Genomic DNA, 14,977 nt, shown 5'->3' with positions numbered 1-14,977 from the left:
CCCACCCCACCTTCTGCCCTTACCTACCCCCCACTGTCCTCATCCATAGGTGTATGATTTTTGTCCAGTCTCTTTATGAACCCCCCCATACCCCTTTCCCCCTGAGAATTATCAGTCCACTCCCTTTCTATGCCCCTGATTCTATTGTATTCACCAGATTATTCTGTTCCTCAGGTTTTTAATTCACTTGATTTTTAGGTTCACTTGTTGATAGATATGTATTTGTTGTTCATAATTTTTATCTTTCCTTTTTTCTTCTTCCTCTTCTTTAAGAATACCTTTCAGCATTTCATATAATACTGGTTTGGTGGTGATGAACTCCTTTAGCTTTTTCTTGTCTGTGAAACTCTTTATCTGCCCTTCAATTCTGAATGATAGCTTTGCTGGGTAGAGTAATCTTGGTTGTAGGTTCTTGCTATTCATCACATTGAAAATTTCTTGCCACTCCCGTCTGGCCTGCATAGTTTCTGTTGAAAAGTCAGCTGACAGTCGTATGGGTGCTCCCCTGTAGGTAACTAACTGTTTTTCTCTTGCTGCTTTTAATATTCTCTCTTTGTCTTTTGCTCTTGGCATTTTAATTATGATGTGTCTTGGTGTAGTCCTCTTTGGATTCCTTTTGTTTGGGGTTCTGTGGGCTTCCTGGACTTGTAAGTCTATTTCTTTCACCAGGTGGGGGAAGTTTTCGGTCATTATTTCTTCAAATAGGTTTTCAGTATTTTGCTCTCTCTCTTCTTCTGGCACCCCCATAATTCTGATGTTGGTACGCTTGAAGTTGTCCCAGAGTCTTCTTACATTATCTTCAACTTTTTGGATTTTTTTTTTTGCTTTTTGCTTTTTCGGTTGAGTGTTTTTTGCTTCTTTGTATTTCAATTCTTTGACTTGATTTTTGTGTTCCTCTTGTCTGTTTTTGGGTCTCTGTATAATATTTTTTATTTCAGTCAGTGTATGTTTAATTTCTAGTTGGTCCTTTTTCATATCTTCGAGGGTCTCGTTATATTTATCGGCCTTTTCTAGGATATTCTTAAAAAGCCTTATAACCGTGGTTTTGAATTCTATATCCAGTCGTTTGTTTTCCTCCATTTCTTTCGTTTGTGATCTGATTCTTAGACGCCGCATTTTCACTGCTTCCCTGAGTTGGTAGATTTGTGTGCTAGGTTTCCAATTTGGCCCAGTGGGTCTGCCTCCCCAGTTAACCTGAGGTGGACACTCTTGGTGCACCCCTTTGTGGACTGTGTGTACAGCCTTGTTGTAATTAAGTCTTTATTGTTGTTGGTATCACTGGAAAGAATTGACCTCCAGGCCAGTTGGCTGTAAGGATCAGCTGTGTCTATGCTGGGAGAAGTCCGGTGCTGGAGACAGCCTTATAGGATTAGACTTGCCAAATTGCAATAGCCTCTGTGCTCAGCTTGGATGGGGTGGAGTCTCAGTCTTGGCTTCCCGTCAGCCTTGCCCTTGCTAGCACGTGTGTGCCTTCAGTCCTCTGCCTTCCCGGCTCCCGATTCTCCGCCCGAGAGTCCAGACTCCCCCCACAAGAGCGTGGGTCTCCGGGGGCTCGCCTGGAACTGGGGTTCACTGCAGTCAGAACTGGGGCTCACTTCAGTCAGAACTGGTGTTCAGTGCCGTCAGGAGCCTCTGACTCCCTTCTGCTAGGGAAAGCCTGTGGCAGCCTCCGCAGCCTTTGTGCACACTGGCGCGAGCGGACTTTCAGTCTTCCGCCTTCCCCGGCTCCCGAGTCTCCGCCCGAGAGTCCAGACTCCCCCCACAAGAGCGTGGGTCCCCGGGGGCTCGCCTGGAACTGGGGTTCACTGCAGTCAGAACTGGGGCTCACTTCAGTCAGAACTGGGGTTTTGTGCCGTCAGGAGCCTCTCACTCCCTTCCGCTAGGGAAAGCCTGTGGCAGCCTCCCGCAGCCTTTGTGCGCACTGGCGCAAGCGGACTTTCAGTCTTCCGCCTTCCCCGGCTCCCGAGTCTCCGCCCGAGAGTCCAGACTCCCCCCACAAGAGCGTGGGTCCCCAGGGGCTCGCCCGGAATAGGTGTTCAGTGCAGTCAGAACTGGGGTTCAATGCGGTCGGGGGCTCCCTTCCCCCTTCCGCCAGAGAAAGCCAGCCAGGCACTCCGCCGCCCTTCCTCTCTGCGCGCACAAAGACCCTTTGCCGTACCTCCAATTCTCTGTGAGCTTTTCTCCTTCCTTCTAGTTGTAGAATTTTCACTCAGTCAGCTTTCCTGCGGTTCTGGATGGTGTCCGTTCTGTCTTTTAGTTGTAGTTTTGAAATTGTTGTGCGAGGCAGCAGTTTAGGTGTTTACCTATGCCGCCATCTTGGTTTCTCTCAAGTCTCTAATGGTGATTTTTTTATTTCCCTCTTTCCTTCTCCATATTAATTGGAATTCTATTGCAAGGAAAAGCTGTTAACTTCTCCCCCACTTATTTATTTATTTGATTGTTTAAATGTGTCAATAAGGACTCATAAACATTTACTTTATTCTTTGAGTTATAATCCCGTACAATTATATCTGATGCTCAAATTGTTCCAGCTTTAGCTATTAAAAGCTCTTTTCGTTTGGTTCCTCCTGCCTCCACTTCTCTGAGGGGTACCTTGACTGCAAAATTATCACTCTTGCTCCAACAAGGACTCTATTCATACTTTGGCTAACTATCCATATAATTCCAATTTTTCTGTTTTAGATTAAAATATATCGGTTAAAAGGTCCACTAAGCTATCTACTAAATGCTCTATCTTGTTATTTTAAAAATTGGCTCATAACTTTTAAGCACAAAATAGAATAGCACATGCAGTTCAGGAGCATATATAGGGAAATGAGGTGTTTGAGATGAATGATCAGATTTAATAGAAAAGAATTACCTTCATACCCCATGCATCAATTCTGAGTTTTCAAAAGTTAAAATATAACTTGATACAATATGATTTTAAAATAATCTTATTTTGAGCACTTTTTATTCATTCATTCATTCATACAATGCCATTTATTCATTTATACAATATCACTCATTTATACATTCAGGAACTGTTCTGGGCATTCAGGTGAAAAAGAAAACAAGGTCTCTTTCTTCATGGAGCCTTTAGTCTCAGACAGGTTAATACACTGAAGTCTAAATACCAGAATTGAGGAAACCAAGTTTATTTAGAAGCACAGAACAAGGCAACTGATCTCATTTAAGAGTTAGGCAGGGCTTCCTATGAAAAGGGTCCCTTAAACTGAGACTTATAAAAAGTGCTAGTGTGTGTGTGGGGGTGGGGGTGGGGGGTACCAATATATGTCACATCACATCACATTCACTCTACTTGAGGAGAAACTGTGCATTGAAAAGAAATTATATATTCAAATAAATGTCTTACTGTGAATAAATACTTCAAAGGCTTTTAGGAAAACACAAATTCAATTAATAGTCATAGATAGGCTGCCATCTAGCCACATTATGCAAAATTTTTATTATTCAGTATAAATTTATATCTTTTCACTTAAAATATTAGCAAGAAAATAAAGCTAAATTCTGCTTTAATCATATTCTATCCATAAATTGCTAGGTAGTTAATATTCCTTTTTCACACCTACATTTTTTTCCTATGAAACTACAGATCGGCAAACAAAACGCGACAAGTAGCAAAATACCGTAAAAGGAATGATATTTCTGAGGGTGGTACCAAGTTGGTAGGAGTAAGGACCTTTGTAACTGTAGACCTCAAGGTCACTGGCAGCCTCAAAGAATCACTGTGGTCTGCGGCTCGTTGCAATACAGAGTCAAACCACAAATAATTATCAAAAAGCACACATGTTACAGCTGTGGTTTGCTAAGGTAAAGTTGGTGTCCTACGTGCTATTTCCCACTTCCTGAATCAATACAGTCCTTTGAAGGCTCTGTTTGCTTTAATGAGCTTGAGCAAAGGGAACATCTTAATTGATTCATTTCTCCTACCTAGTTGTTCCTGGATAAGTTCCATTGTTGTCAGTCTTTGGCTCTTCTACATGGGTGGCCTGTCCATTGTTGCTCTGCTTTTATCTTGACCAATGTTTTTGTTGTATATTTTTTACATCTTTGTGGCAAGAAAGTACCTCAAGAGCTGATCTTCAGCAAGGCCTATGGGGAAGCCCTGTTCATTTTATTACCTTTAGTAATACAACTTTATCAAGGTATAATTCAACCCTGAAGAGGTCTGATTCTACTCCCAGTCTCCTTCAAAACATCAAAGCATCTACTTGTCACTATGGAGAAAAGTTAGCCTATTAAAAACTATTTCACCTTTCTGACTGTTTTTGATGGCTACTGTATACTTCCATCTTCATCTTGTTCATTGGAAGTCTGAGATCACATAACCAACCTCATTTGCCTCAAAATCGCAATTAACAATGAACAGAAGGCAATACTGTTACTTATTTTCAAGTCACCACTAGATAATTTCTTCCAAGTCTCTATGAAATAATTAATAAATGTCTTACTTTTTCTATTAATTTTTTCTCACATTTTTATCTTGTTGACTTTTATCTTTGAAAATTTCAAGTGATGAAGGTGTTATGGAAGAATTATCATTACTTCTGTGAGGATAAAAAGTTGTGAAAATGATTTGAAAAATAAATTGGATGATGTATATTGATAATTAATAAACACCTACTGATTGAACTTGAAGTTCTCAACTGCTATTCCTTCCATTACTTTAGTAGCCCCAACTGGTCTTTGACTCTGTTCATTCTTTTATGTTTTTCCTTCTGAAGCAAGTTATCAAGTCGTAGATACTCCAATCCACATTCCAATTTTCTTTTCCACAGTTACTATGATATGCATTACTACCAATTAAGACACTTGGAAACAGCAAAATGTGGAGAAAATCAAGTCCCTGCCCTCAAAAAGCTAATTTTCAAAAGGCAAGGGAAGGGAAGACATTCATATAAGAGATGACTAAGGTAGTAGGACTGGTTTTGTAACAAACAGTAGGTCTGACATATACAAATTAATGATGGCATCTTCAAAATAGGTATTTTAGGAGGCTATGCAAAAAAATCTCACAACAATGAATTTCTTAAACTCCTTTTTTCAGAGTTACAGGTAGAACCTTGTATACCTTGGCCAGAATAATCCATTAAGTGGCAAATCTTCATCTTTGATATATAAGTTTAATTTCAAAAGCATTCAGAGGCACTTCCAATGAACTTGGGTAATTAAACAGGGAAATGCTATGTTGGGCAAAAACGAGGTGTGACTATAAAATAATGAAATGGAATTTTTTACATGTTTGTTAGCTACCTCTGAAGATAATTACAGCTGAAGGGAAGCATGCCTCAAATGCCATGAGCTGAGCAGTGTCATGGGGGTAATCATGAACATTCCCAAGGGTACTCTTTGATGGGTAAATTCCAATACATTTATTTTGAAAAAATAGTCTCTCTTAAAGTCCTTCATGCTATCAAGCACCATCTGCAATCCATAGATATATAAAAAGCCAGCATCCAGAACAACTGGAACAACCGATGACCAGTGGCTATAATGCCCACTGTCGCCAGCGAACTGGCCTGGTCAGGGGTGGGGCCTGCCGGCCAACCTCCTATGGCCCCTCCCCCTGGTCAGACCACCCCTGATCAGCCCATCACACCACGATAGGCCTGCAGCCCCTCCCCCTGGCCAGCCCCGCCCCCTATGGGCCCTCACCTCCCTGATTGGCTCTCAGCCCCTCCCCATGGCTGGCCCCACCCCTGATCAGCCCTAACCCCAATAGGGGGTGTGGTTTGCCGGCCAACCTCCTGCAGCCCCTCCCCCCAGATGCCCCACCCATGATCCACCTCCCACCCCACTAGGGGGCGGGGCTGGCCAGCCAACCTCCTGCAGCCCCTCCCCCCTATCGGCCCCACCCCAGATGTGCCCCCACCACCCTGATCAGCCCACAGTCCTTCCCCCTGGCCAGCTCCACCCCCAATCGGCCCCCCCACACCAATCGGGGTTGGGGCTGGCTGGCCAACCTCCCACTGCCCCTCCCCTAGCCCCATTTGGGGCGGGGCAAGCCGGCCCAAAGCCCCTCCCCATGGCCAGCCCCATCCCCAATCAGCCCCTCCACCCCAATCAGGGGCGGGGCCCACTGGCCAACCTCCTGCCGTCTCCTCCTCCTGACAGGCCCAGCCCCTATCCACCAATTGGGGCCAGGCCAGCAGGACCCCACCTGTGCATGAATTCATGCACTGGGCCTCTAGTATTCAATAACAAGCTATAACAAAAGGAAAATAAACACTGAGAGGGGACACTTAGCTAAATAATGGGACTTATAAGCTATAACTAACAATCATTATTTGGAAGTTCATTAAGTGGACATCTCCTTGTGGACCCCTCACAGCTTTGTTATAACAGAGGCCATCATAAGTACCCACAATTCAAGGGGCCACCCTCAAGTATCCCTCTATTGCTGAAGCCCATACTCTGGTCAGAGAATTTAGAGGGAACCCAGAGGTCCTGACCCTCTGTGTGGCCTTCTGAGTTCAACTTTTCAAAGACCAGACTGTTACCCAGATGACTGTTGTCTGAAATGCCTACTTTCTTTAGTGGGGACTGTGGAGGAGAGCACCAAAATTGTAAAGGCACACACAGCAGGGCAAGTTAGGATATTGCCGGTACTTTGGTGTGGCTGTGCACATGGTGCGTTTGGCAGAACTGCAAAAGGAGTGGTCAGACAAGCCCATGAAGAATCTTGTGTTTCAAACCAGAGTTGTAATGGTACCGCATTCTCAGAAAAAACTATGTGTGTCCATCCAACAGCTTTATGATTTGGGATGTGAAATCAATGGATTATCAGAGAGAATCAAAGTTATACTTTCTGGACCTGAACCTGTGTGTGTGTGTGTGTGGGGGGGGGCGGGGGGGAGGCTGTTGTTAGCCATACATTGGCCCTTGACTCCTGATATCAATGTGGGTGTAACATATTTTCACTCCGTTGTTCATTAAATTATCTCATCAGTACAGGCAGGTTGGAAAAATGACTTACCTCCATCGGAATGTTTATTCGTTCCTTCTCTACGTTTTCCAAACTTGAAACAAACACTGTGCCTAAACACTGCAAAGATTTAAAAACCACAAGAAGATACTGGTTGCGAATTTTTTTTTTCTCAAATGTTCTATTTTTGCCCCTTTGAAAAAGTGCTGATTCTATTTTTTATCACTGCTTTGCATCATCAAAACAGGTAAAACCTTGATAAATCCTCACCTGTTAATTCGGCTTTCACAGCATAGCAACTCTGCTCCATTAGGAGGTCCTGTTGTTTCTACTTTGTAATAGAGCTCCGAGCTGCCCACCCATCCCCATATTCACAGCCAGCATCTGGGGCAAGCTCAGCCCTCCTCACTAGGGCAGCTGGAGTTATGCTGTTACTGGTCTCTGCAGTTCTAGTCTTGCCCCCAGCCAATCTTTTCTTCCTTCAGCAGTGAAGTAATCCATTTGAACTAAAAATAGGCCCATGGCTTCTGCTGATGATAAGGTTTCAATACTCTCCCACTAAATTTCAATACTCGCCACACCAAAGTACCGGCAGTATCCTAACTTGCCCTGCTGTGTGTGCCTTTACAATTTTGGTGCTCTCCTCCTACACTATCTTTTGGACTAAAGACCCCTTCTTCCTCCAGGTGTGCATCCATTTAATGAATACGGGCTGGTACTATTTTAGCAATAAATTTCGGGTATAATCTAGCTTCCTCCCCAGGGCTCACAAAGAAGGGGATCTAGCCCATCTGTACTTCTTCCATTTCATCTTGGCCACTCTCCCCCTTTTTCATGGTGGGGCTGCCCCTGGATGATATTTCAACTGATTGACTAGCAGGGGTCCTCAAACTTTTTAAACAGGGGGCCAGTTCACTGTCCCTCAGGCCGTTGGAGGGCTGGACTATAGTTTAAAAAAAAAAAACTATGAACAAATTCCTATGCGCACTGCGGGCCCGGGATGAGTCAGCTGCTAAGCAGGTCAGGCAGTGGCACCCAGCGGGCTGGATAAATGCCCTTGGCGGGCCGCATGTGGCCCGCGGGCCGTAGTTTGAGGACGCCTGGACTAGGGGATGATTCAAAACTGATAGTTTTTCTGCCTATGCAATCGGAAAGATAATGTCAATTCACATAAAGAATGTGCAGGACTAAAAAGCTGGGATATTCTTTCCCCAGAAATAGTGTATAAAACAGTAATATCTATTAGAAAATGTTTCTATGAAAGCTATTTACTGCTCTCAGTGTATTTACAATGACCTTAACTAAGAATTTGTCTCTCTCTCTTTTTTTTTTAATCCAAAACATTGTTGCTGTGATCTTTACTTGCTACTGAAAGGCTAATAAGTATCCAGTCTTCTCACTAGGTTTTTTATTTTCTTTATAAATAAAAAGTTGACCTATTTAAAAAAACACCTTTTCAAGATTGTTAAAACAGGAGTCATTTATAACACGATTGGGAATGGAGGGGCCATCTTTTTTTTCCAGTTTAATTTCCTTTTTTTTTAAATTTAATTTTTTTTATTTTAGTGACTAAACTATCTTAGTGTCTCTTGTTTTTAGAATCTTTGTTTTATTAGCTATCTATTGCTGTGTAACAAGGTACCTCAAAACTTAGCAGCTTAATATAACAAGCATTATCTCAGAGAGTTTCCGAGGAGGAGTCTGGTAATGGCTTGGTCTGGTGGTTCTGGCTCAGGGTCTCTCATGAGAGTATAGTCAAGTGATAGGTTGGGGCTACAGTCATCTGAAGGACCCACTTCTAAGCTCACCAACACGCCTCTTGGAAAGAGGCATCAATCCAAGAGAGGAAAGCAAGATAGAAGCCTCAGTGTCTTTTATAACCTACTCTTGGAAATGATGTACCATCATTTCTGTCATATGCTATTGGTCATACAGACCAACCCAGATACAGTGTGGGAGGGGACTATACATGCTGGGAATGCCAACTGGAGGGAATAACTGAAAGCCATCTTGGAGGCTGGCTATCGAAATTATGGTGATACATATCATTTACCCGCAATGTGGACTTGGCAGAGGAGATGTATACACATTTCACAATTTCTTTCCAAAAAAGAGAATGGCATGATGAAAATATTGTTTAATGTTTTAATATTATTTTCACTTTATTAATTCCCTTTATTTAACCTACTAGTGGCCAGGTGCACGAAATTCGTGCAACGGGGGGAGGGGGGTGTTCCCTCAGCCCAGCCTGCACCCTTTCCAATCAGGGACCCCTTGGGGGATGTCCGACTGCTGGTTTAGGCCCGATTCCTGTGGAATCGGGCCTAAACCGGCAGTGGGACATACCTCTTGCAATCTGGGACTGCTGGCTCCTAACCGCTTGCCTGCCTGCCTGATCGCCCCTAACTGCCTCTGCCTGCCTGCCTGATTGCCCCAAACCCCTCTGCCTGCCTGCCTGATCGCCCCTAACCTCTCTGCCTGCCTGCCTGATCAGCCCTAACTGCCCTCCCCTGTTGGCCTGATCTCGCCCCCACCTGCCTTCCCCTGCCAGCCTGACCTCGCACCAAATTGCCCTCCCCTGCTGGCCTGATCTCACCCCTAACTGCTCTCCCCTGCTGGCCTGATCACCCCTAACTGCCTCTGCCTGCCTGATCACCCCTAACTGTCTTCCCCTGCCAGCCTGATCTCGCCCCCAACTGCCTTCCCCTACTGGCCTGATCTCGTCCCCAACTGCTCTCCCCTGCTGACCTGATCTTGCCCCCAACTTCCCTCCCCTGCCGATCTGATCTCACCCCTAACTGCCTCTACCTCGGCCCCCACCACCATGGCTTTGTCCAGAAGGAAGTCGGACAACCAGAAAATGGCCAGTTGACCCGGTCTAATTAGCATATTACCCTTTTATTAGTATAGGTAGATTATATAGGATAGGATTGTTTAATTGGGGTGGGGGCCATTTTCAGCAGGAGGAGATGCTCTTGGCAGACAAAAATACATAATCCCTATATCTGGACTGATAGCCAGCCATATGCACTATACTGCCAAACCAGTCATTAAAAAATTGAACCACTTTCTTACACCTTACACCAAAGAGCTGTTGCCCTTAAAACCCCTCCTCAGCCACCACCTTAGGTTCTGTCTTCACAGTTCATGCAGATTAGGTTCTGATTGGTCAGTTTCTATGCCAGTCAGTGTCAGAAGCTCCACCTCCTAGGCAGCCATTGGCTCCTCACACTTCACCCAGATTTGGTTCTGATTGGTCGGTTTCTATGCCAATCAGCATCTCCGAGCCTGATCAGAGAGGTGGGGCTGATCAACAGCCACCCCAGGCTGCTGGCGAGCGGGCTGAACTGCTGATCTCTGGGAGAGAGAGAGTTGCGGCTGCTGGTGATGATCTGAGAGAGAAGCGGGTCTGATCTGCAGCCTCGAGGCTACAGATCAGACCCCGCTTCTCTCTCTCTCAGGGCCTCGCCAGCAGCTGTAGTAGCCACTGATCAGCCCCACCTCTCTCCCCGAGAGGTCAGCAGTTCAGCCCGCTTGCCAGTCCCTGCCCACCGGAGCCTGATGCGCACGCAGCCTGGCGTTCGGTTGAGCCGTTGGTCATTACAGACCCTGGGTTTTTATATATTAGGATTATTACCACAGTTTGCCAACATTTTGATAATTGGCATAGCATTTCTAGAGGATTATTTAAATAATTACAAAACATTAAACAAAATGTCTGTTGAATCAATGAATGTTAATGATTGGCAGCACATTCCAGAATACAGTTCATTTCAGAAAAGCAATTTGCTTTGTTTCCTCATGACAGTGACCAAGAAATCTGAATTAAATTAAAATGAGCAATCCTTTTTTTAAAATTGTAAGTTATTTCTTAAAACGTTTTGGGAATGTTTTAGGCATCTTGAGAGTTCTGCTGATTGTTTACTTATTTTAAAAGATGAACAGAAACCAATGTTATAGGAGATAAAGATTTGTGTAGATTAAACAGTGAGAAAATATGCCTAACTTATGTTTTATATTTCCAAACTCAAGTTGCCACAAATCAGACTACTCTAGTTCCTTATCAGATAGTTCTATGGAACCATGTGTTGGTAATACCTTACATCTGTGATATTATAATGCATAGCCTATTTTCATTTTAATTCTTACAAGATGCTAACCACTCCTCACATGTTAGTGTCAACTAAACATGTAGAACCATATGTAGCATTTTATTTTATTTTATTTTATTTATATATATATTTCAATCTTCATCCAAGGATATTTTTCTATTGATTTTTAGAGAGAGCGGAATAGAATGGGAAAGACAGAGAGAAATATCAATGTGCGAGAAACACATCGATTGGTTGCCTCCTGCACATGCCCTGACCAGGGCTCAGGCCAGGGAGGAGCCTGCAACCGAGATACATGCCCTTGACTGGAATCGAACCCAGGACCCTCTGGTCCGCAGGCCAATACTCTATCCCCTGAGCCAAACCGGCTAGGGTGCATGTAGCATTTTAGAACTGGAAAGATCCTTAGGATTTTTATATTAAAAGTGTTTCTCACTTTTGAAAGGTTGGGAAATACTATACTCCATGCTGCTGCCTCCCCATGTCCTCTGTCTCATCCTCAAAAATATGATTAAAATTTCAAACCTTGTGATAGCACAGAGTAGTATTAAATCATTGACCATTACTCACTAGATATAACCTCAAGAGAAAGCCAATACCAGTTGATGTAGTATGGTTCCAAAGACTTAGAAGAATGGAAATCAAAGAAGGACATCGGGCAGGCTGTGTCATTTTGAGATCTTCTTTACTTCTCCTACACACACCCACACAGTGATCAATTGATAGTGCTTCTCTTTGGGTATTTAATTTTCTTCTTAAAAAATGAAACTAAGTCATTAAAAAATGATCAAGGTTAAAAGTAGAAGTCATTACAAATATAACACATGCACACACAAACACACTCAACTGTCTATATTTTGGTTACTCTGCCACATTAAAGAGATTATTTAGGTTTAGCATCAGGGTCATATAAAAAGTTTAATTTTAAAGTAAAATTTTTTTCTTTCTTTTCATTTGGCTTGTGAAATTAAAATACATTGTATAGAGTTAGTATTAGCGAAGGATTAACACAAGCATAAAGCTAATTCCTTTCTCTGACATGAATTCCAACTTATGTACATAGGAATTATGGGACTTGAGCCAAGACTGGACTAGCCTGTAGTAACTTAGCTAAATTTTATTTCCTAATTCTGATTTTCAGTATTAAATTTGATTCTTTCCAAGTTCATTGACTAGAATATGCATATTTGTGATGGGATAAGTTTTTCATAAAATTTGATTATTACTCAGTATACTTTATGATCTCTCCAATAGTTTAAATTAATATTTTGATTGTTACATGTTACCACTGAATTTCTTCACTTATTTTAACTCAAGGATCATCCTTGTTTTCTTATATAAGAGATTATCCTTCACTTTCCTTTTGTCCTTTTCTAAGTGTTTGGTAGTTTCTCAATTCTTTATCCTTTCTGTACAGAGGATTTCTACAAATTAATGCTCCAGATACAGTTTTTCTTAGATCACAGTTATGTCAGCTTATCAGTGTTTGATTAAATAAACTGTCTTCTTTTTCTGGTTTCTTTTCTAATTCTTGCTTTATACATATTTGTTAGTAAAGCTAATCAGTTCTAAAACTCTGGTCTTTCAGGAGCATCAATTCTACATTTTATTTCTATATCTAATAATGGGATTATTTAGTTATCTGCTGGTGCATACCCAACTACCCCCCAATAGTGGTTTAAAACAATTATTTCTCACAATTCTGAGTGTTAACAGGGGCAACCGCTGGATGGTTGTTTTGCTGGTCTCATTCCAAGTCTCTCATGCAGCTTCCGTCTGTGGGCACAGTGTTTCTCCTGGCCCCTTGATTGAAAGGCTGTGCTCAGCCAGGACAACTGAACCTCTCCCTCGTCACATGGCCTCTCCACATGGAGTTCCCAGCAGGGTAGCCCCACTTTTAAGTGGCAGCTCAGGGCTTCCAAAAGGCAAAAGTGGAAGCGCTGCCCTAACTGGTTTGGCTCAGTGAATAGAGCATCGGCCTGCGGACTGAAGGGTCCTGGGTTTGATTCCGGGTCAGGGAACATGCCTGGGTTGCAGGCTCGATCCCCAGTAGGGGGTGTGCAGGAGGCAGCCAATCAATGATTCTCTCTCATCATTGATGTTTCTATCTCTCTCTCCCTCTCCTTTCCTCTATGAAATCAATAAAAATATTTTTATTTTTTTAAAAAATAGTGGAAGCTGCCAGTCCCAGTGTCACTTCTGCCACAATCTGTGGGTTGAAGTGAGTCAGTGTCAGCTCAGGTTCAGTTTGGGAGGAAATACACAGGTGCCAGTACTGGAAGGCCATACCGGACACCAGCTATCAGAGGGATTATGTTTTCCTCTTTCTTCACTAAGACCTTGATTTCTCTCTACTCCTTTTTCAGTTCCCTGTGTCCCTGGTGGTTTGCCTAAGCCTATAAATGTCACCTTCTTATCCATAAACATGAAGAATGTCCTCCAGTGGGGTCCACCCGAGGGCTTTCAAGGAGTAGAAGTGACTTACACGGTGCAGTATTTCATGTAAGTTGGTTCTTTTCCTTTTGGCTGATTTATAAACACAAGACTCAAACTCCTATTAATTGTGTGAAGATAAACCATCTTTTGTATTAAATAAGTATTTGAAAAGAAAAAAATTAGATGTTTCATGTTAAATTTTTCTCGCTATGCTTTGTTAGGTTAAATTAGAAAACAGTTTCCTCGTGGAGACAGGAGCACTGAATGCTGAGGCAAGGGGAAGTTATTTAAATGGAGAAAAGAAGTTGGTCCGAAGATTATTCTGTGGCTCAGCAAATAAAGAAATCCATCATCTCTGAAATGTCTAAACTTACTGGAATTATGCACATTTTCAGTGAAACTGAGCACAGAATTATGTACAACTATCTGTTCCTGTTGAAGATAGTAGTGAGTGGACATTTTTACTTTTCACCTCTCCCTCAAAACTCATTGCAAGCAAGAAAGAATGCAAATCAGACAGACAATGTCCAACTTCGAAACAACCAAGGAAATGGTCACAACCCCCAAGCCACAGACTATGAGGTGTACAAGCCAAATACTGTGAAATCTGAAAGAAAACCACCCCACAAGCTAGAAGTAAACCTATACCTCCTCAAACTCCAACAGTAGACAATAATTTCACAAGAATAAATGTCACAGTACTCAGAGGCCTAACCAACAGCCTAAGGATGTGGAATCTAAGGATTTCCACCCCCAGAAATTGAGGAAATGACCCCATGGAGCCCCAGGTTGGTGCCACAGGATGTCGGAGAAGGAGGGGCTAAAAGTGAAATCAGGTTCAAGTGATATATCCAATGTAGAAGCTCAGAATAAGCCCAAGAGAAAGGGGAGTGAGCGGGACAGGAGAGAGAGATGGCAGCCCTTCCTCTCTGAAATCAATAAAAATATATTTTAAAAATAAATAAAACTAAAAATAGTTGGCCCCATTCAAAGAGCAATAGTTCCAACTATGCGCTAGATCCCCAGTAGGGGGTGTGCAGGAAGCAGCCAATCAATGATTCTCTCTCATCGATGTTTCTATCTCTCTCTCTCTTCCTCTCCCTTCCTCTCTGAAATCAATAAAAATATATTTTAAAAATAAATAAAACTATAAATAGTTGGCCCCATTCAAAGAGCAATAGTCCCAAAGAAGCCAGCACAGCACCTATCCATAATCATTGGAAGAGAGAAAGAGGAAAAAAGAACACAAGTGAAAAATTTCTGAAAAGTTTTCTCATGGAAGTAGGAGAAAAATTCATACAAATAATTGTCCATAATTTGAGCCATAAGCAACATGTTTCTACTGATAAAGCTTAAAGAAGAAGTTGCAATCTCTTCCAAAAGAAGAGATTCTAAGACCACAGGAAGAACTTTTTTTTTAAAGCAAGTGGGCAGAGCTTAGGGGAAAGATGTAAAATAAAAATATTAAATATACTTTAAAAACTTTTTATAGCCCGGCTGG

At 42.5% G+C, this 14,977-nt stretch overlaps 1 protein-coding gene across 4 annotated transcripts in view; it reads left to right on the top strand.

Annotated features, from left to right (window-relative positions):
- The window catches only part of IL20RA (interleukin 20 receptor subunit alpha), a 59,685-nt gene that overhangs the window by 5,866 nt on the left and 38,842 nt on the right, over nucleotides 1–14,977 (top strand). For all 4 annotated transcript variants that reach the window (XM_080663779.1, XM_080663777.1, XM_080663778.1 and 1 more), the window contains exon 2: nucleotides 13,407–13,542. In XM_080663779.1, coding sequence (XP_080519905.1) covers nucleotides 13,466–13,542 — 77 coding nt within the window. In that variant the 5' untranslated portion in view covers nucleotides 13,407–13,465. The remainder of the gene's footprint in view (nucleotides 1–13,406; nucleotides 13,543–14,977) is intronic.

Source organism: Plecotus auritus, assembly GCF_963455305.1.
Source record: "Plecotus auritus genome assembly, chromosome: 4".
Classification (NCBI taxonomy): Eukaryota; Metazoa; Chordata; class Mammalia; order Chiroptera; family Vespertilionidae; genus Plecotus; species Plecotus auritus.
Note: the sequence above shows the minus strand (reverse complement) of the source record. Positions and strands in the feature narration are given on the sequence as shown.